This window comes from Canis lupus, chromosome 5 (genome assembly GCF_048164855.1).
Source record: "Canis lupus baileyi chromosome 5, mCanLup2.hap1, whole genome shotgun sequence".
Taxonomy (NCBI): Eukaryota; Metazoa; Chordata; class Mammalia; order Carnivora; family Canidae; genus Canis; species Canis lupus.
This window is the reverse complement of record NC_132842.1, coordinates 34,449,296-34,470,221: the sequence shown is the minus strand read 5'-3', so window position 1 is coordinate 34,470,221 and position 20,926 is coordinate 34,449,296. Positions and strand designations below refer to the sequence as shown.

General features: G+C 58.1%; 2 protein-coding genes and 1 pseudogene across 15 annotated transcripts in view; 1 reads left to right on the top strand and 2 right to left on the bottom strand.

Annotated features, from left to right (window-relative positions):
• WDR37 (WD repeat domain 37) overlaps positions 1-20,926 on the top strand; it is an 89,284-nt gene that overhangs the window by 62,941 nt on the left and 5,417 nt on the right. Inside the window, exon 14 of one of the 13 annotated variants that reach the window (XM_072825962.1) lies at positions 13,429-13,832. The exons of the other annotated variants lie outside the window; for them this stretch is intronic. Within the exon in view, the coding sequence (XP_072682063.1) occupies positions 13,429-13,556 (128 nt within the window). The 3' untranslated portion in view covers positions 13,557-13,832. Of the gene's footprint in view, positions 1-13,428; positions 13,833-20,926 lie in introns of those variants that run through there. 13 annotated transcript variants of the gene reach the window in all.
• Positions 283-10,661, bottom strand: LOC140633097 (ubiquitin-associated protein 1-like; annotated as a pseudogene).
• The window catches only part of ADARB2 (adenosine deaminase RNA specific B2 (inactive)), a 338,143-nt gene continuing 329,517 nt past the window's right edge, over positions 12,301-20,926 (bottom strand). For both annotated transcript variants that reach the window (XM_072825953.1, XM_072825952.1), the window contains 2 exons: positions 16,982-17,160; positions 12,301-16,486 (listed from right to left, as the gene is read on the bottom strand). In XM_072825953.1, the coding sequence (XP_072682054.1) occupies positions 16,310-16,486; positions 16,982-17,160 (356 nt within the window). In that variant the 3' untranslated portion in view covers positions 12,301-16,309. The remainder of the gene's footprint in view (positions 16,487-16,981; positions 17,161-20,926) is intronic.

Genomic DNA, 20,926 nt, shown 5'->3' with positions numbered 1-20,926 from the left:
CCCCACGTGGAAAGGGCATCTTTGCACCTCAGAGATGTTGCAGGACCAATGTTACCACTAAGAGACTTTGTTAGAAGAAGAAAAAAACCACCTTGGAGGAAACTTCCAATTGCAGTCAACTTGGATTAAGAGTTCAGTCCACCGGTGCAGGGGGAGGGAAGCATCTAGCCCGAAAGCAGCACTGAGTCTGGCCCTCCCACTGCTCCTCCCTGCCTCCTTTTGGCAGCTGGGCCAGGTTTCAGGTGAGGATGTACAGACTCCAGAAGGACCAGGGAAGTTTCTCTGGAGGGCGGAGGTGGGAAGGACACTTCTCAAAATACAAATACGTTTAATATGGAAGAAGCCAGGGCAGCGCTAGAGGCATTCACATGCCCCAATCTTTCCTACTTTCTCCCCAGCTCAGAGACTGGCAAGCACAGTCTCCACACCTGACCTTCCACCCCCAAAAGAAAACGGGGACATGTGCCCCCCCGCTCTGGTTCCCCACACGTGGGCTCCTCAGCGCCTCCTGCAGGGGTGGTTCATTCCAGGGCAGGGCCTACACAGAGCCTGGTCTCAGCTGGCTCCTGCCCAAGCCGTAAGGTGTTCAAGAGCATTGTCCTGGTCATCGTTGTGTAGTAGCAGAACTTCCTCAATGTCTTTCAGTTCAAAGCCCATTTCCTTAAATTTGCTCATTAACTGAAAAAATTCCATCGTCTTTTCTTAACACTGGTGCGTTTCCAGAGCTGCTTCCGCTAAAAGAGGGTCGAAGCCCTTCTCACAAAGCTGTCCATGTGCAAAGAGACAGTTGAGAATCTGCTCAATATTCTCTCCTTTCTTCTTCATGGCTCTCAGGGCACACTCCTATGAGCAGCCCGTGTTGACCGCTGTCTCCACACACTGCTGCTCACTGGGGGACAGTGTCTGCAGTTCTGAATAGGCCTGGGGACAGCTGGGAGCGTTGGGCACTTGTGACGTTGAGAAGTTAGGAGGTGTGACCGTGGCACCTGTATTTGGAGGTGATGATTCTTCTGTGCACACAGACAAGACAGGGAGGGAAGGCCTCTGGAAGATCAGATCTGAGGGGTTCAGGGTTGGCACCTCTGTGCCACTGTCTAAGTTCAAAGCTGAAAGCCCAAAAGTATGATGCCCATTGAGCTCACTGGCACTGCTTTGGGCGGAAGGCTTCAGGGAATTCTGGAAGGTGCCATTGCGGAGGCAGGATGTGCTATGGAAAGTGCTCGCCAGCCTGGCTGTCTTCTGATTGCTGTCATCAGAGTCAAGTTTGGGGAAGGACAGGGATTTGATATTGGTTACTGCAGGAATGGGGGGGAGGGACACTTTAGAAGACAGAGACATCTTTTCACAGTTGCCCAACTGTGGGAAGGTCATAAAGCCGTTAGGTTTGTGAAGAGGTTTGATATCCAAGGTCTCGCCCGCTCCAGGGATGCCAGGACCTCCTCATCCTGTAACACAGACCGAGAGCCATCTCTGGGCAAATTGTTGTCTAATAACTGAGCCATAATGGGTCCAGTGGTTCCTACCAGAATGTTTCTCAGCTCTTCCTTCTCATCAGTAGTTTTTAACTCCAGATTATCAAATGGGTCTTCTTCACACTCAAAGTCAGCAGGATTGAAATCTGCCTTTGCGTGGGGTGGGCTGAAAACTTTCTACTGCGTGGCGCTGCTGCTGATCCGAGTTGGGGTGAGGATGCTGTTGTGCTGTAAGCTGGCAAGGATGGGGTTAATAGGATGTGGCACTGTGGCTGTACTGTGAGTCGTGGAGAAGCTCATTTTGCTGTCACCCTCTGGGCCACTCTTAGAATTCACTTTAGCTTCTACTTCCTCAACCTTGCGTTCTGCTTCCCGCTAGGCTTCTTGGATTTTCTTAATATCTTCAGCCCACTCAATAGTTTTCTTTTCCAAGGAGAAGTCACATTGTACTTCTCTGATCGCCGCTGTAGCGGCTGAGTGTCACTTCGGGGTGTGGGCCTGTCGTACGCGTCGATTTTTTTTTTTTTTAAGATTTTATTTATTTATTCATAGAGACAGAGAGAGAGAGAGAGAGGCAGAGACACAGGCAGAGGGAGAAGCAGGCTCCACGCAGGGAGCCCGACGCGGGACCCGATCCCGGGTCTCCAGGATCACACCCTGGGCTGCAGGCGGTGCTAATCCGCTGGGCCACCCGGGCTGCCCGTGCTCCTTGATTTTAAACCATATTACAAAGTTAGAGTAATCAGAACAGTGTGGGACGGGCACAAAAACACATAGATCAACGGAACAGAATAGAGAACCCGGAAACAGACCCTCAGCTCTGTGGTCAGCTCATCTTCGACAAAGCAAGGAAGACTGTCCAGTGGAAAAAAGACCGTCTCTTCCACCGATGGTGCTGGGAAAACTGGACACTGGACAGCCACATGCAGAAGGATGAAACGACCACTTTCTCACACCAGACACACAGATACACTCAAAATGGATGAAAGACTGGAATGTAAGACCTGAAACCATAAAACTCCTAGAAGGATACAGGAGGTAAACTCCTTAACGTCGGTCTTGGTGATGACATTTTTGGGATTTGACACCAAACGCAAAGACAACAAAAACCGCAAATGAATGAGACATCAAACTAGAGAGCTGCTGCCCAGCGAAGGAAACCATCAACCGAGGGAAAGGCTGCCTGCAGAAGGGGAGATCTTTGCAGATCATGTCTCTGATCCGAGGCTAATGTCCAAGATGGGTAAAGAACTCATGCAGCTCAGCGGCCAAAAGACAATCTGATTAAAATATGGGTGGAAGGGGATCCCTGGGTGGCGCAGCGGTTTAGCGCCTGCCTTTGGCCCAGGGCGCGATCCTGGAGACCCGGGATCGAATCCCACGTCGGGCTCCCGGTGCATGGAGCCTGCTTCTCCCTCTGCCTGTGTCTCTGCCTCTTTCTCTCTCTCTCTGTGACTATCATAAAAAAAAAAAAAAAAAAAAAAATATGGGTGGAGGATTCGAGGAGGTATCTTCCCAAAGAAGACATCCAGACGGCCAGCAGACACATGAAAAGATGCTCCACGTCACTTGTCACCGGGGAAACGCAGGTCAGCGCCACAATGAGCTATCACCTCACACCTGTCGGAGTGGCTAACGTCAACAACAGGAAACAACAGGTGCTGGGGAGGATGTGGAGAAAGGGGGGCCTCGTGCGCTGCTGGTAGGAATGCAAGCCGGCGCAGACCCTCTGGAGAACAGTGTGGATGGTCCTCAGGAAATTAAAAGTAGAATTACCTAGCCAACCAGCTTGGATATTTATCTAAAAAATATGAAAACACTAGATCAATAAGATATCTGCCCCCTTTGCTCTCAGCAGCATTATTTGCAGTAGCCATGATATGGGGGAGCAGCCCATGTATCCATGGACCAGTGAATGGATAAAGAAGATGGGGATACAGAGTCTTATTCAGTCACAGAAAAGAACAAAATCTTGACATTTGTGACCATATGGATGGATTTCAAGGGCATTCAGCTAAGCGAAATAGGTCAGATGAAGACAGACACTGTATGGCCTTATCTGTAGGATCTAAAATAAAAAAGACCCCAAAAAACAAACTTGTAGGTGCAGAACAGACTAGGGGTGGGGATGTAAAACAGGGTGAAGGGGAACATTTTTTTTTTAATTTGAACATATGGAAAGGCATTGCACATTTTTGGCAAAAAGGCTCAATATCAAAAAACCACCAATCACCCTCAAGTTAGTCCATAAATTTAATGTAATCCCAATAAAAATCTCCATAGGATTCTAGATGAATTAATGCAACAGTGAGCAGTGAGTGAAACAAGTCAGAAAAATTGTGATGGGGAGAACCAGAAACCCACAGCGCGCAGGCATCGAAAGCGTAGTGGCGACGGTGCACGTGCTGCGCGGGAGGTCCCCGCCCCAGGAACCACGGCTCTCCTAAAGGGCACCTAGGAGCCCGACAGCAGCGGCCACTCCACCTGTTTGCCACCTATTCACGAGCTGGAGTCGAAGGAACGCGAAGCTCCTAGAAGTGCTGTTCGTCTTCAGAAGGCGGCCTTCCGTGCGTGATGTAGGCGGAGGGCGATGTGGAGCCGGGGAGGGGGCCTGGACAGGGACACGGCCCTCACCCATGCCTGTCGTCCTGTCTTATTTCCTCTCCCTCAAGGTGACCGTTGCCTTGACGTCGTGACACTTCTCCGTGGCGTCCCTGTGACTGTGCCCCTTGGGTCACGATTGCTTGGACGGCATGTGTTGGAGCCTCGTGTGAGGGTTCGAGCCGTGTGGCCTCTTCCCCACGGAGCTCACAGGCTCGCCCTGGTGACACGCGCGGTCCGGCCACGTTTGCAGCCGCCGAGGAGGCCGAGGGCCGCGTCCACCCGGCGCTCACACCCCCTGCGCCGCGCCCCGCCCCGGCCCGCGGCACCGTGAACCCGGCCACGGGCAGCCTCCCAGGTGGGAGCCCCGCGGGACCCCGGGGCAGGGTTGGCGGGGTCACGGGAGGGCGCACACCGTGGGCTGCTGCTGGTCGGCGCCGCGCTCCTCTCCTCCCAGCAGGGCCGCTGGGCTCCGCTCCCGGCACCCCCCAGGCTGCCCCAGGAATACGGGTGAGCACAGCGTGGCCCCCTCCACTTACACACACGCTCCTTTCAAGTCTGATAATTTAGGTGTGAATTATCTTGGGCTTCCTCCACACAAGATGTTGTCGTCTGTAAATAACGACAGCTTTGTTTTTTGTCTTTAACTCCTTATGCATTTTGCTTCTTTTTCTTAAAATTCCGTCGTCCGGTGTCCTGTAAGGTCATCTCACATAGTTCTGTCGCTTATTATACTTGGGCTCTTGGAGACCCGTATTTCTAGTGGATCATTTTTAGTGACACACCGCGCATGGCTTTCCATTAACTATTTTCAAGCTCTCAGATGTTCTGGAGCTATTATAGCTAAATGGACAGGAAAAGTTATCTCTGTTCATCAAAAAATGCTCAACAGGGGACAAAGCCTCTTCATCTGGAAGAAAAATTGATCTTTGGAGCAGGTAACAAAGACTGGGAAGCTTTATGGGGGGACCAAGGGGCGCGCTCAGATGTTTAATGATGTGCAGTGAAACTTCTGGAACAGACGTTGAAGCTTAGGCTTTTCCTTCCACCTCGTGTCTGAGCAACCAGAACACTGGGCGTGGAAGCAGATGCTTTGCTGAAGGTGCTTTCGAAGTGGACCGGCTCCTCCGTGAAAGCCCTGAGAACACTGACAAAAACGTCAAAGTCAGGTCAAAGTCAGCCTTTTCAGAACTCTGGAGAATACCCAGAGGCTGCAGCAGCTCAAGGAAAAGTGCCTGAATTCTGGTAAAAACAGTCCAGTGGTGGTTCAGTCCGAGCCGCGCCATCACCCAGCTCTCTGGTGGCCTCACAGGGGCAGTGGCACAGCATGGTATGGCCTGGCTGCCGCTGGAGGGGGCCGGGTGGGTCTGGAGCTCCCCGAAGCCCTGTCCCCAGGCACTGCCCCCTGGCAGCTGTCAGAAGTGGCACCTCCCGGGAACCCTCACTCCTGGGGCTCGTCTCCAGTTGGCCTGACCCCCAGCTTGCCCACTGTGAGCAGCCTTTTTCCCTGGGTCAGTTAGTTGTTCAACGTCACGGCCGCCAGAGGTGACCGTAGCAAGGCAAAGAAGCTGACCGGAGATCTTGAGAGGCTGGGGGCGTGGATGTTCACAGAGGGCTTTGGGGAGGCTGCAGTGTTGTCCCAGGAGTCTGGAAGGTCACACACACCCGCAGGCCCGTGCACAGCTCCGTGCCCAGGGGACACCGGAGTTGGTGTCTGGCCGACCTCGGGGCTCCGCGCAGCTACAGAGTGAGGGCTAGGCCAGGGCTGTAAAGTACCCAGGGGAGCACCGAAGGCTTCCTCCACCGTGCTCACGGAGCCCCTCTGTAAATGCCGGGGATCTCACTTGTTTAAGGCATTTTCTCTTTTTAAAGATTTAGTTATTTTAGAGTGGGAGTAAGCAGGAAGAGAGGGGCAGAGGGAGAGACTGAGAATCTCCAGCAGACTCCCCAATGAGCAGGGAGCCCAAGGCGGAGCTTGATCTCACGACCCTGCGATCATGACCTGAGCTGAAACCAAGGGTCGGAGGCTCAACTGACTGCGCCCCCAGGCGCCCCCCGGTTGTTCAAAGCATCAAAGGAGATTGTGGAAGGCCCCCTTAGCCGACTGCCAGGCTGACTGCACGGAGACTTCCGTGGCCCACACGTGGCAAAGAGTAGAGACTTCATGGAATTAGTTCAAGAAGGTCATGAAGCTAACAAACAGCAGCAACAGTAAGCCCTGGTGGTGGAGGGGGATCTAGTTTACTGAGTTGTCACATCATCTTCTTAAAAATGTCTAGTTTTGTGCGACAACTTACGAGGCATGCAATAAACAGAGGAGTATGGCCCACACACAGGAAGGGAAGCAGGCAGCAGAATGTGTCCCCGAGGAAGCCCAGATGCTGACTTCCCAGACGGCGACTTTAAATGAGCTATTATAAGGATGTCAAACTGTGGGAAAGCCTGCATAAAGAAGTGCAGTACGGCGACGCGAGTGCTGTCTCACCAAAAAGAATATCGGTAAAGGGATAGAAATTGTAGAAGGAACCAAATGGAAATTGTGGAGTTGAAACATACGATCACTGAAATAAAATTTCGTTTTGAAAGAGGGCTTTCATTAGGGTCCTGTTGTAACAAATAAACATGGTGGCTTCAAGCAACACAAATGTACTCCCTTGCCGTCCTGAAGTCAGAAATCTAAAGTCAGCGAGATCCTTGTGGGGCCGTGCTCCTTCTGGAGACCTCCGGGAAGAGCCTTTCCCCTGCTTTTCGCAGCGTTGCCATCGGCCTGCGTTCTTGAGCTGGGCTCCCTTCCACATCGCCTGTGCCTCTTGCATCCGTCCTGACATCTTCTATTACCCACCCTGGTCCTCTGGTTCTTTTGTGGGAGCCCTAGTGACCGCACTGGGGCTGATTCAGAGGAGTCAAGATAATCCTCCATCTCAAGATCCTTAACTTAATCACATATGCAGAGTCCCTTTGCTCTCCAAGGCGACACGAGTCCCCGGGATTAGGATGTGGACGTCTTTGGGAGGAAGAAGGCCTGATCCAGACCACACAAAGGACTTAACAACAGGTCTGAGTTGGGACAATAAATAATCATGGAAGTTGAGGATGGGCCCATTGAGATGATCCCATCTGGGGAATAGAAGGAAATAGGAATGAAGTGAAAGAAACAGATCTTCAGGGACCATCAGGTGACCAACGTGCCCATGAGATCCCACGGGAGGAGGGAAAGATGGGGGCTGAACGAATATTGGAAAAAAGAATGACCAAACTTGCCAAATTTCATGAAAAACGTTAGTCTCAATGAACTCTAAGGATAAATAAACGTAGAGATCTGTACCTAGATGCATCTTAAATTGTCAAAAAAAGAAAGACAAGGAATCTTGGGCGTAGCAAGAGAGAAACACCTTATCCCATGCAGGGGATCCTCAATAGTATTAATAGCTGAGTTTTTTTTTTTTTTAAGATTTTATTTACTTGACAGAGGAGAGAGAACAAACAGGGGGAGAGGCAGAGGGAGAGGGAGAAGCAGACTTCCCGCTGAGCAGGGAGCCAGATGTAGGACCCTGGGATCATGTCCTGAGCCCAAGGCAGACCCTCAACCACTGAGCCCCCCAGGCGCCCCTAGTAGCTGATTTCTGATTGGAAACTGGATCGGCATCAGGGTGACCTGCTCAAAGTGCTGGAAGAAGGCGTCCGCCAAGAAGCCAGACGAGAAAGACCAATTATCCGTCAGAAACGAAGGAGAGCATTAGGTGGCCCCCAATAAACACAGACTGAGGATTTGTCTGCAGCAGACCTGCCCTCCGAGAAACACGTCGGTCCTTCGGGCTGAAATGGAAGGACACTGGGTAGTACCTTGAACGGCGCTCTCAGGAGATGCGGGGAAAACACGGGGCAAAATCCAGCGCTGTCTCCTGATGAGACCCTCAGAGACCGGGAGTGGAAGGCGGCTTTCTCAACCCAACGAGGGACGTCTGCGAACAACCCGCAGCTAACCTCCCACTCCATGGCGAAAGGCTGAAATCCTTGTCCCTGAGATTTAGATCAAGATGGAATAACTATTGTCACCACTCTGTCCAACACCGTACCGAAGGTTCTAGCCCAGAAATTAAGCAAGAAAAGTAAGTGGAGGACATAAATCTTGGGGAGGAAGAAATCACGTGGTTTCTGTGTCTGCAGATGTGATCTTGTGTATAGAACGTCCCGAGGAATCCACACCAGAACCACGAGAGCTCGTCACCCCTCCTTACATTTACGGTCAGTGGGTTTTTGACAAGACCATTCAGTGGAGGGCGAGCGCTCTTCGGCGCGTGATTGGCCGTCTGGATTCCCAAGGAGCGACGCTGCACCCCTACCTCACTCCGTATGTAAAAATTAACCCAAAGAGGATCAGTTACCCACACGTAAGAGCTTAAGCTGTACAACTCTTAGAAGGAAACACAGTTTAAATCTCTCTAGCGTCGGGCTGGACAGGATTCCCACTTTCTTAGACCTCAAAGGAATAGCATAAGCAGCAAAAGGGAAAAAAATAGATAAATTGGATTTCTTTACAGTCAAACACTTTTGTGCTTCAAAGGACAGCAAGAAAGTGAAACAGCTGTGTACAGAGCGAGAGGAAAAACCTTTAAAATGTTTTTGTGATTTATCTGAGAAGGGACCAGTATCCAGAATATATAAAGGAACCTTGTAACTCAACAATAAAAAGGCAGGTAACCCAAGTTCAAAGCGGGCAAGGGATCTGATAGATAGTTTCCAAAAAGAGACCTACGACTCACGACCCATCAGCCCTCGGAAAGCTCAGCATCATTAGTGTTGAGGGAAATGCAGCTCGACCTGCCATGAGCTCGCACCTCACACCCACTAGGTGGCTGCAGTGGCTAAGACAGACGGCTGCCTGTTGCATCTAAGTAGTGGGTGCTGGTGAGGGTGTAGGGGAAAGTGGGGTGCTCGTGCCCCGCTGGAGGGAGGTACAGAGATGCAGCCACTCTGCAGAACAGTCCACAGTTTCTCAGAATGGTAGATGGGGTACTGGCTGACGTAGCAATCCTGAGGCTGGGTGTACACCCATGAGAATTGGAAAACTCAGGTCCGGTCCCTCTGGACCAGGTCGTGGCCCCGGCCGGGGTCCCAGGATCGAGTCCCACACCGGGGTCCCCGCAGGGAGCCCTGCTTCTCCCTCTGCCTGTGTCTCTGCCTCTCTCTGTGTGTCTCTTGTGAATAAATGAATAAATTCTTTTTTTTAAAGATTTATTTATTTATTTATTTATTTATTTATTTATTTATGAGAGAGAGAGAGAGAGAAGAGAGAGAGAGAGAGAGGCAGAGACAGCAGAGGGAGAAGCAGGCTCCATGCAGGGAGCCCAACGTGGGACTCGATCCCAAGACTCCAGGATCATGCCCTGGGCTGAGGGCAGGTACCAAACCGCTGAGCCACCCAGGGATCCCCAAATGAATAAATTCTTAAAAAGAAACAAAAAAAAAACAAAAACCAACCCAGGTCCGGAGAAACGCCTGCACGCAAGTGTTTGTAGCCAAATTATTCGTAATCGTGACAAAGTGGAAGCAACCGGAGTACCCATCAACTGATGGGTGGATTCCTCGGGAGTATCATTCAGAAACGAGGAGTGAAGAGGCCCCGGCGGGGCCTACGGCATGGACGGCCCCTGACGGATGGCCCCTGACGGCGCTGCGCTAGGTGAGCGAGCAGGTGGGTCGGGAGCAGCGTCCCGCTGGCGGGAGCGACGGCCCAGGCCCCGCATTTCCTTCCGGGGGATGGAGCATCGGGGGCGGCTGTGCACGTCCTGGGTGTGGTCTTGCTCCTGGCGCAGAGGCTTGGGGTTTGGGGGCTAACTCGGGGCGATCGGGCGCGGACCGGAATGGGGAGAGGGAGCGCGGTGGCACCTGTGTCCCTGGGATGACCGGCCCCAGGAAGGGAGGCGGTGTGGCCCTAACGCGTCCAGGCCCCTGCGTGTGGCGGCTGATGTGCGTCTTGCATCCCGAGCCCCAGGAGGCGGGGTCCCAGCGGCCGTGGGTGAGGAGAGACTCAGTGTTTGCTCCTTGCGGCCTTGGCTGTGGCACGGAGGGGCTCTGGGCCTGTCGGGGCGCCTGTGCTCTACGGTCCCCCCCGGCTCAGCTCGGGCCAGAGCTCAGCGAGCACCGCTGCTGACGGCCATGGGGTTTGGCCCCCGCGGGCGGCGGCCTGGGGCTCTGAGCAGGGGCTTGACAGCCTCGGGTTGGGGGTGCCCTGGCTGGGACCCGGATCTGTCCTGTGCCCCCACGTCTCACCTCCCAGCTCTAGCTCAGGACTGAGCACGTGGCCGGTCCACAGAGGGCTCAGGACGCACTGGTGCCGTAGGGGGCGGGGGCTACGCTCGCTCCTTCGGTGGCCCTGTGGGCAGCTCCACCCCAGGCCGTCCCGGTCGGATGACAGCCCAGCCACCCGTCTGCCTCTGGGCCAGCAGTGGTGGCCACGTCGCGGGCGCTGCCCATCCTCTGAGCAGCCCATCCGCTTACGCTTGGCCAGGCTGCTCCAGCACCGGGCTGGGGCACGCAGGCCCGTGGGACAGTTGTGGCCCCGTGGGCATGGGGTGGCCGCGGCATCCTTCCCGCCTTGGTCCCCGTGAGGGGCAGATGTTCCCTCGCTCACCTGCTGTCCGGGTGAAGCGGTTGGTGGCCGCGGGGCCGGGCTGCCTTTGCAGGGACTCTGGTGACCCAGGGGCCCTCCGGGTCTTCGTGGGGACGAGAGCGAACACGGGGCGGGGGGCGGGGGGACTCGGCCGCGGCAGAGGCTGAGCCGTGGTCTCACTGACGCCCGGTTCTGGGGCTCCAACCGCCCCAACCGCCCCGTGGGTGGGAAGCAGCCGCTGCAGAGGGTCCGTGAGGCCCATGGGAGGGCGGGGCGCCCCGTGGGTGTCAGGACCTTGTGCGGGTGTGTGGCCACTGCAGCCACTAGTCCCGCCCTGGGGTTGGAGGGCCTGGGCCTGGATGGCAGGAGCAGGGCTCCTCCCTGAGGCGCGAGTGTGACGCTCTGGGGTCCACTGTCCTTGGGGCCACGTTCGTGTGTCCCCAGGTCATGCGGGCTCCATCCCCGAGGGCCCGCCCCGCCCCTCCTGGCCCACCAGCCGCCTTGCCCGTGCTGGCGTCGATCCTGGGGAGGACCTTCCACCCGTGGCAACATGAGCCTCAGCAGGGCCCAGGCCCCATGCCCTGAGCGTGCCCGCAGCCCACGTTGGCTCTGACGCCCCACCCTGGCCCGAGGCCTGGGCCAGAGGGTCCCGGAGCCTGTGTGAGCGCCGCACAAATCAGAGCTGATGGCCGCAGTCTGGGGAGTGTGACCCGGGGACACCCACGGAGGTGTCGCTCGGCTGCACGTGTCTGGGGCAGTGCCACGATAGCAGGGCTCTGGTGGCAAGGGACATTTATAGGCTCGGCCCACCTGGAGGCTGGAGCACGGTGACATTACTGAGTGACGGGGTGAGCGGGGTGAGCTATGGTCCTCCAGGGAGCAGTGACTCTGTGTCTGTCCTGCAGCTGCAAAGTCTGAGGGTGTGAGGGTGTGGGGGAGGGGGGGAGGGAGGGAGTTGGAGGCAGAAGGGGAGGGGAGGGAAGGGAAGAGGGGTGGGAGAGACTGAGGAAGGAGGGGGAGAGGGGAGGGACAGACGGTGGGGGGGAGGGAGGGAGGAGTAGGGATAGAGGAGGTTGGGAGGGGAGGGGGAGAGTAGGGGAGCGGCATAGCCAGCAGGAGGGGGGGAAGGAGAGGGAAGAAGAGGAGGAGGAGGAAGGGGGAGGAGGATGGAGGTGGAGAAGGGGAGGAGGGGAGGAGGGGGAGGGAGGGGAGCAGGGAGCAGAGAGGGGCAGGGAGGGCTGGAGGGGGAGGGGGAGGGTGTCCATGTGTCCCCTGAGCCGACCCCGCCGCTGTCCTATAAACCCTGAGGTTTGGGACGTGTGGCGTCAGGAGGCAGGTCCCCGGGCTGCGTGCTTCCCGAGGGGAGGAACCGAGGTGGTGCGGGGCCTGGAAGCGGTGCGCCCCGGGGGCAGAGGCCCCGCACCCGTGTCCACACCTGCCATGTCCACACCTGGCTCCCACTTGGGTCCTTCCCAGGGCGACGTGCTGGCAGGTGCCCTAACCCCCGCACCCTGGAAGAGTCTCCGGCACAAGTGGGCGGCCGGGCCCTGTGCCCCCCGGCCCCCCGGGCCCCCAGGCCCTGCTCCAACAAACAGGCCCGGCAGCCAGGGAAGCGCGGCTGGACTCCATGTTTTTATTCATTTAACAGAAACATCCACTTATCAGGTGTCACCGGAGTGCGGTTTACAGAACTTAGAGGCAAAGTAACATGTAAATTAATACCTTAAGGTTTGGGATTTTTTGTTTTTGTTTTTGTTTTTTTTTTACAAATATTATAAATGTACATCCAATATTGCCATTCATTCATGCTTTTTATGTACATACCTTTGCTTAAGAATTACTATTTATTAAGTTCATTTGCTTAAAAAATGCCAAAAATTAGCCGAAAACTAACTGGGCACTGCTGGGAAAGTGTGTCTTTTGTGTGTCTCCTGTCGATGGTAGGAACCCGCGCCGGCACGAAGGAGGCCGTACGATGCGCCTCGTCGCACCTTTCCCCTTGGCGGGCATTTCGTCCCTGCACATTTGATTCTACCACGAGCGGCTGGGAAATCGCGTGTCCCTTTCTCTGGGGCTGACGCCGGTGGCAGCTCCCTGCGGGGCGGCTCTTGTTGGTTCTGACTTCCTGGGGACCCGGCCACCACCGTCCCTTGGGTGGAGCCCATGACCAGCGGACACGTCCCAGGAGTCCACAGAAGGACCCCGGCAAATCCCCCAGGACTGAACACACGGGCACTCGAGGAGCCCCCACCTGGGCATCCGCGCAGGGCGGCCGGAGACCCGACTGTCCAGGGAATCACAGGTGTCGGTGGGGGACAAACAGGCACTAAACCAGGATGGCGGGGGGTGGGGTGTGTGGGGAGGCCAGAGCCAGCCGTTTGGAGGATGAGGCCCCCCCAGAACGGAGACGTTCCCGGCCCCGGCCTCCTCGTCAGTGACTGCGTGTTTTGTATCTGTGTCTGCTGCGTCACCCTCCACCCCAGTCCCTTACGTGACTCTGAATGTGTGGGAGGGCTCCCCTGGCGGGATCCCCACGCCTCCTTGCAGCCCCTTGGGCAGGACCCCTTGCAGGGGCCGCGTGTCCGGCTCTGACCTCACTCGGCACCCCACTCCGGATCCCGGATCCCGCTCCCCGGTGGCTGCCCTGCATCTGCGAAGGGGGAAGAAGGGCAGCGGGGACCCCAGGGGAGGGCGGCCTCCCCACTGAGTGTAGGGCTCCGAGCTCCGGTTTCCCTCCTGCAGGGCCCTGCGGACCGGACCGGGCGGGTGGGGCAGCAATGCTGACGCCGCGTCAGCCCGGACTCTCCGTGGAGGCGAGTGGTCATGAGGACAAGGGCTCGTCCCGACTTCCCTTTCTTTTATCTTTATGAGAAACAGACATTTACTGTGTTTTGGGATGATTTCTTCCGAATGGCTTCTTAAAAAAATGGTTGTCGAACTCTCTCTAAATTAAAAATGTCTAAATTTCAAACGTCTTTTTAAATTTTATTATTTTTTTTTAAAACAAGATACTATAGACACATCTTGAAATTTATAATCTAAAAATAGCATTTCATCAAAATACTCTGGCTAGTCTATTCTGGGCATCAACGTACCATGTGTTCTCGGTGTATGGCTCTCCAGACGCAGTAAACACTATACCAAAATAAGCCCCCCCAAAAAACCAAAACCAAACCCCCCCAAAACAGCCATTTAACTTTATTGATAAGAACAGCTTCCTGCAAAAAGGAAATTATATGAGAAATTATGTGTGAGAAACTCAACTTGACATTTCTGAGGTACAAGACTCACGAAGTCAGCAGTGACGTGGGGGTATGTACAGACGAGGGACCCATGGGGACAGACGGGCGGTCACTGGCCCACGAACCCGTCCCTTGGCAGACGCCCCCAGACCCTCCCCGCCCCCCAGCCCCCGCGTGCTGGGACCGCACAGGCGCCTGCCCCATGGAGAGGCCTGTGGACGCGGACCGTGGGCTGGACGGTGCTGGGAACACAGCCCGCGCTTTGGGGGCAGGTTGCCGGCGTGGACGGCGTGGATGTGAGCAGGGCCGGGGCTCGGGGTGCAGCATGGCCGGAGGCAGCAGAGGACCCCGAGCCCCAGGGCCGCAGGGGAGCCCGAGGGTGGCGGGCACGTCCTCAGCATGGAAGGCGCTCAGGCCGGTGCCCGGCTGCGCAGCACATGGAGGCTCTCGGGCACCTGTCCCGCCGGCCCGGCAGAGCCCCGTGCCCCGGCCCCGGCCCCGGCCCCGCGTGCGCCCAGAGCGGGCCGCCCTCCCCGGTGCGCGTCCAGCCCTGTCCCGCTCGGCCTGGCCTCTCGGGCGGCTTCCTGCTGCCGTGGAAACGCCGCACACCAGCACTGCGGTGGGGGCCTCAGGGTGCCCGGTAGTTGGGGGGGCAGGTGCTGCCCAGGTCCCCGGGGCAGGTGGTCGGGGGGCACCCGCAGTGCTGTGTGGGGACGGGCCCACTCGCCTGTCCCGGGCGGTGGCTCCTCTGCTGTGTCCTCGCCGCAGGAGGGGCGTTCTTTGGCGCCAGGGCCCAGAACGGGGCGTTGACAGGCTGGGCGTCGGTGCCCTCGGGGCAGCTCCCGGCGGGGGGCGAATCACACCGTGGTCACCGTGGGTTCTGTGGGTTCCGGGCTCTATGCCCCAGGCCTCGTCCTGCTGACGTGTCAGAAGCCCACGCCCACCGGCCGTTTGATGGCGGTTTTCGTAGCGCGTTGAGATCGCACCCCATTTCCTTAAGGGGTGCCGACGACAGGAAACCCCTTGCAAAAACCTTTTCGTATCTTCCAAAACCGTCCCTTGAGGGAGTCGTGCACTCTGTGTCCGTTTTCTGACCCAGAAGAAGGTGGGGTGACCCGTCCCGGGTGACGTCCCAGGAGGACTCTGCACGCTAGCCCGCTGCTCCCTGTCCCCTAACGTCTCAAACTCATTGTGTTTCTTTGCTGCTGCGTTGTCGTACCTGCAGCCTGTCCTCTGCCGTGTCTGGCCGCCGCTGCGCTCCCCTCCGGCCGGATGCTCGCCGGGACCCCGGGACCCCAGGACCCTGGAGCCGGGCCTTCGGGCGTCCTCAAGGTCACGGGGCCTGCTCGGGTTGGAGAAACCGCAGGCCTGGGGACGAGCGTGGTGGGTGTGAGACGCGCGTCCTTGTGGTCAGAGCGGAGCCCTGCCGGGGCCGAGGGACGGACCCCACATGGCCCCATGCCATCGCCCGCTCTCAGCAGGACACCATCCCACCCCTCGTGTTTCAGCCGCTGCTCTGCGTGCTTTGTTTCCGTCATGCGGGACGGTGACCGGGGGACGAAGGCGGGGAGAGCTGGTGGCCCTGCAGCCCCGGGGCGGAGGTTGTTGCTGAGGCTCTGTCGAGCTTGCTCACCGTCTAATGGGATTTCAGGGAAAGTCGGAGCGTGGTCTGGCCGGGGCCCCCGTTAGCTCGTCACCTGCAGGCCCCGGGTGCAGCCGGCGGCCGAGGGCACCTGCGGGCCGCATCCTGGGAGCCCACCCCTGGGACCCAGGCCGGGGCGCACGCGCTCTGCGACTCCGGGTCCGCGTCTCCCGTCCTGCTTCTCGGCTTCCTCAGTGCTTGCGCGTCTCCCATCCGCTTGGGAAGGAGGTGGAGTAAAAACTTAAGTGGGTGATGAGGGTGGTCGAGCGTCCTGTTGGCTTCTTTGGGGAGGAGCCCATGGCTTTTCTCTTCATTGTGGCTTATCCTGAAGTATCGCGTCGGCTTGTGCTCGTGAGAACCGGGCGCGGTGCTGCGGGCGCGTGGCGGGCGGGGGGCGTGGGGTGGGACGAGGCTCCGCTGGGCACGGCCGCACCCAAGACCCTTCGGCCTGGACGGAAACTTTCCGTTGGACGCAGTGGGAAGAGCCGTGCGGCGGTGCCCTTGCCTCCGGGCTGGGGTGCCTGGGCTCTGACCACGAGGGAGCAGCCCCCTGGGGAGCCCCAGGCTCCGAGCGGGAGTCCGGGAGCCCATGGGGCGCCGCCCGCGCGTGCTTCTGGAACGCCAAAGGGAAATGAGTGCGAAGAGCCAGGGAGCCCCGCCGCTGGCCGCGCTGGCGCCCGCTCGCCCTGCCCTGCCCTGCCCTGTCCGGGCGCTCGCTCCGCCCGGGAGCTCGTCCGGCTCAGAGCGTCAGGAGGAACTGGTCCTGCTCGGGCGGCTTTCTCACCCAGGTGCCCAGCCCCGCCTTCTGGAACGCCTGGAACAGCTGCTGCTTCACGGACTGGTAGGTGCCCGCGCCCCGCTTGGCCTCACAGTACATGGACGGCGTGTCTCCCGGGCTCGGGATCCGCGTGCTCAGCTGTGGGCGGGACAAGACAACAGGTGAGCCGGGCCGACACGGCTCCTGGCCGCCCGCCCTCCCCCTCCCCAGACACGGACGGGGCCGCGGCGGAGGCCCGAGTGCTTGGGGCTTGCCCAAAGCTGCTGCTTCCATCAGGTGTCCTCGGGGCGCCACCCGGCCCGACCTGGCGGCCACCCCACGGGTGCACGGCAGACCGTCGCATCCTCCGCCCTGCGTCTGTCCAGTGCAGGTTACTTGCCAGTCTTTGTCTGTCTGACCTGGACGGACTCAGACTCCAGGGCCGCTCCAGGGGCCTCCTGGGGACGTCCCTACACTGCCCTGATGCCGCAGCTAGTGCCTGCTCTGCAGCCCTGGAGGCCGCGCTTGCCGGCCGGGCCCACGTGGAGCGGCACCCCCGAGTCTGCAGGGCGTCGGTGGGGAGGAAAGAGCGGAGCCCGCGCTGGGCCACGCCGGTGGGACCAGCCCAGCCTCCTGCGGGCTCCCGGGCCCTACCTTTCCGTAGAGCCTGGCCCACCGCGCCGAGAACACGTGCTTGCAGAGCCGCGACGAGCCCCCGCAGCTCCTCTTGCCCGTGGTGCCGTCGATGACCTCCACGTCTGCGTTGCCCATCACCCAGTTCACGCTGAAGTGCGGCGACTTCCCCGGCTGGCGCGCCTCCGCGTGGCTCACTCCTGGCAACACAGCGCGGGAGCCGGGCTCAGCGGGTCGGCTGGGCGAGCCCCCGGGAACGGCGCAGGCTGCTCCTGGGAGACAAGGCCCCGAGGCCCGGCAGCGGCGAGAGCCCAGCAGTCCAGGCCGCCCCGGCCTCTGCGCTGCGCACCTGCTGCCCCTGCCCGGCGCCCCCCGAGGGTGACCCGGGGAAGGCACGTGGGCGCCAGGAGGGGGAACAGCCCCATGCACCCCCCTGCACCCCTCCCCAGGCCGCCTCCCCGACCTGAGTGCCCCTTGTCCTGGCCTGGAGGGCCCAGGGGCTTCCCCGGGCCTGTGTCTAGGGAGGGTGGGCGCCGGTTTCACAGACGGTGCTCATGCTGCCACTGGACTGTGGGTCACAGTGCAGTGGGGACGCCTGGTGTCGGGAAGCGTCTGAGTGCGAGGGACTGGGCAGGTGTGAGGCGGTGACCCCATGTCTGGGGGCCCCGCACCCCAGGCCCTCCCGGGGCAGCTGGCCCGTCAGCTCTGGGTGCTGCCAAGCTACAGATACAAGTCCACCCCCCACCATCTGAGGCCCCCCTCCACCACCCGGGTTCCCCCCACCATCCAGGGCTCCCCCTGTCTGAGGCCCCCCCACCATCCAGGGCTCCCCCATCCAAGGCTCCCCTACCATCCGAGGCCCCTCCCACCATCCCCTAATTTGAGGCTCCCCCCATCATCTGGGGCCCCCCTCTGCGTGCCCGCCCCCGGCGGCTACAGCGCCTGTGCCCCGAGTGGGAGGCCCTAAGGGCTCGTCTAACTGCTAACCGACACCCTAGTTTGAGAAAACCCTTGTGCGCCTCTGTTTAAAAAGCGAGGCCATGGAGCGTTTCTTTAGGTCGCTGGTGGGCCGGGCGTATTTAAGATTTAATTCCCTTTCTCCGAATTCTATCTACACACGACATTCAGAAATAGAATTTTTATAGGAAGAGGGCCAAGTCCCTATCTCAGGCAGCACTGGCTTCCATCTTGTGAGACGGATTCAACATCGAGTCCTGCAGTGACAGGCGGGTGTAGACCAGGCCGCTAGTGTGCTCTGCCCCCTGCCAGACCCCGTGTGCGGCCCTCGCACGTAGGCGTGCACACACGGACATGGCACGGTGCATGTGCTTCTAACGGGAGTGGAGCTTGGACTAACTGGCGCGGACTCACAGATGTGGGGTCGGTCCGCTCGCTCGCATCAGCGCAAACATCGAGACGATTGGCAGTGATTTTACAGCCACTGCCTCGTCCTACGAGAGCACATCTCGGGGTGAGTGTGCAGAGCATAGTAGGGTCTGGAGAGGGTGAGAACTGGGTGTGGTCTTTCTGCCGAGCGACGCCTGTTGCTCGTCCTGCAGGTTCCTAAGGTCCGAGGGACACACATAGGAATAACTGGGCTTTTCCCCGGTGTCCCCTCGTCTGAGCGGCGGTGAGCCGGTGGTTGCCGGGTGTGTGCAGTGCTAGGGAGGGCACTGGGGCACCTGCTTAGATGCTGGGGCACCTGCTGGGCGCTGGACACCTGCTGGCTGCTGGGGCACCTGCTGGGCACTGGGCCACCTGCTCGGGTGCTGGGGCACCTGCGGGGCACCTGCTGGGCACTGAGGCACCTGCTTAGATGCTGGGGCACCTGCTGGGCACTGGGGCACCTGCTCGGGCGCTGGGGCACCTGCTGGGCGCTGGGGCACCTGCTCGGGCACTGGGGCCTCCTGTTGTCATGAGCGCTTCCCCCTGATTTTCAGGGGCTGCCTTCCTGCGGCTGACAGGAGCCGTGGGAGTCTGAATAGTGACCGTGGTCTGTGGTCCTCACAGCTCAAAATGCACGGGCTCCCAGGACAGCTCTGAAGGCTGTGACCTCTCCTCTGTGGCAGGAAAAAGTGTGACTACTTCATGTTGCAACCTGACAGTGACACGGTTCTTGGCACCTGTAAGGGTTGTCATTTCTTCAGGAGACACAGGACGAGGGGACTTCAGCAGAACATGGTCATGGTTTCCTCCTATGACACATGTTTCTCTCCTAAGGTGCCTAAACTGACGTAATAAGCCGAGGGTTGTACTGGATAAAAAAGGGGATTATCTTCATCGGTCTTTATTCTGCTCTATCCATTGGGGGTGGTTTTCCTTGTGCCCAAGTGGCCCAACTAATGTCTCCTGGGGTGTGAGTCTTGAGGCGCGTCAGCTCTGTGTCTGTCCGGAATGTGGTCTTGCCCTCATTTTTACTTTTTAAAGACTTATTTGTTATTTTAGAGAGCGAGCGAGCGAGCATGCACACGAGTAGGGGAGGAGGGTCAGAGGCGGAGGGAGAAGCAGACGCCCCGCTGAGCAGGGAGCCCGAAGCGGGACTGGATCCCAGGACCTGAGCTGAAGGCAGACGCTCTCCCCCACGGAGCCCCCCCCCCCCCCCCCCCCCCGGTGTCCCCTCCTTGCCCTCATTTTTACAGGATACTTTCAGTGAGTCTAGGATTTTCGGTTGAGATTGATTTCCTATCAGCATCTTAGAGATACTGTTTTGTTGTTTTTTATCTTCCACGAAGCAGCTGATCCGGCCCCCTGGAGCTGCTCCTGTATGTCCCCGACTGCTTTTATCATCTTCCTTTTGTCTCTTCGTTGGTTTGGTTTGGTAGCAGTTTTGCCGCTGGGAGGAGGACTTGAGGTTCTTCTTGGGCCACGCTGTGCTCCTGGGTCTGTCGCTGATGCTCCACGCGTGTCCTGGGGAGAGACTGGCTGTTGGCTCTCTGCATGCGGCTCCTGCTCCGCGGCTTCTCTCTCCGTCTGGAGCAGGTTAGTCGCACTTCCTCGCCCCGTCTCTGACCTCTTTGTGTTTTCCCGCTGGACGGTTACTTTCATGACTCAGCCTGGTTGGTCCGTGGTGTCCAGCTGTCTCGTCAAACACTGGCCAGCCATTGCTGTGAGGGTGCTTGCGGGTGTGACTGACGTGGAGGAAAGAGATGACTGTCCTCTGTGCAGGGCCTCATGCCATCGGTCGACTCTCCGTGGACTCGGTGGCAGCATGGTCTCCAGCTGGAATTTCCAGACTGCCTGGGGACCACACCTGCCAGCCCCGCACACACGTGAGCAGTTGCTTGAAGCATATCTCTTTTCTATTAGGGGAATGAATATACTCTACTGGTTCTCTTCTCTGGAAAACCCCCACTAACCCACCTGCGTTCTGGAGGTTTCCTTCAGGCCGATGTTCCAATTTACTAATTCTCTCCTCAGTTGTGTTTATTTTTATTCATCTATTATTTTAAAAAAGATTTCATTTATTTAAGACACAGAGAGTGTGAGTGTGCACAGGGGTGGGGAGGGGTAGAGGGAGAGGGAGAAGCAGGTTCCCCACTGAGCAGGGAGCCCCACGTGGGACTTGATCCCAAGACCCTGGAATCATGACCTGAGCCAAAGGCAGATGCTTCACCGACTGAGCCCCCCAGGTGCTCCAGTCCTTATTTTACGATGACTATAATATTGCGTATTAGTTACCACCTGCATAAAAAACGAAGTTTGCTACTATCCCCCACTGGATGGTTTTGCAAGATACTGTTAATGATCATTAACTTTAGGAATTTCTCCTGATTCAAAGAGGCTTTGGCTCTCCACCTCAGGTTCCGCAGCTCAGTGTGACAATACACGGAGATTGGGACTCACAGAAATGTGGGTCTGCCTGGCTTCGGGCCTCCTCCATCCCACCCACTTCCCTCCTGCACAGAGGTGTCCGAAGCGCGGCCCGCAGGTGCCGGGGGCAGGCTTTATGCTGTTGGCGACATCTCC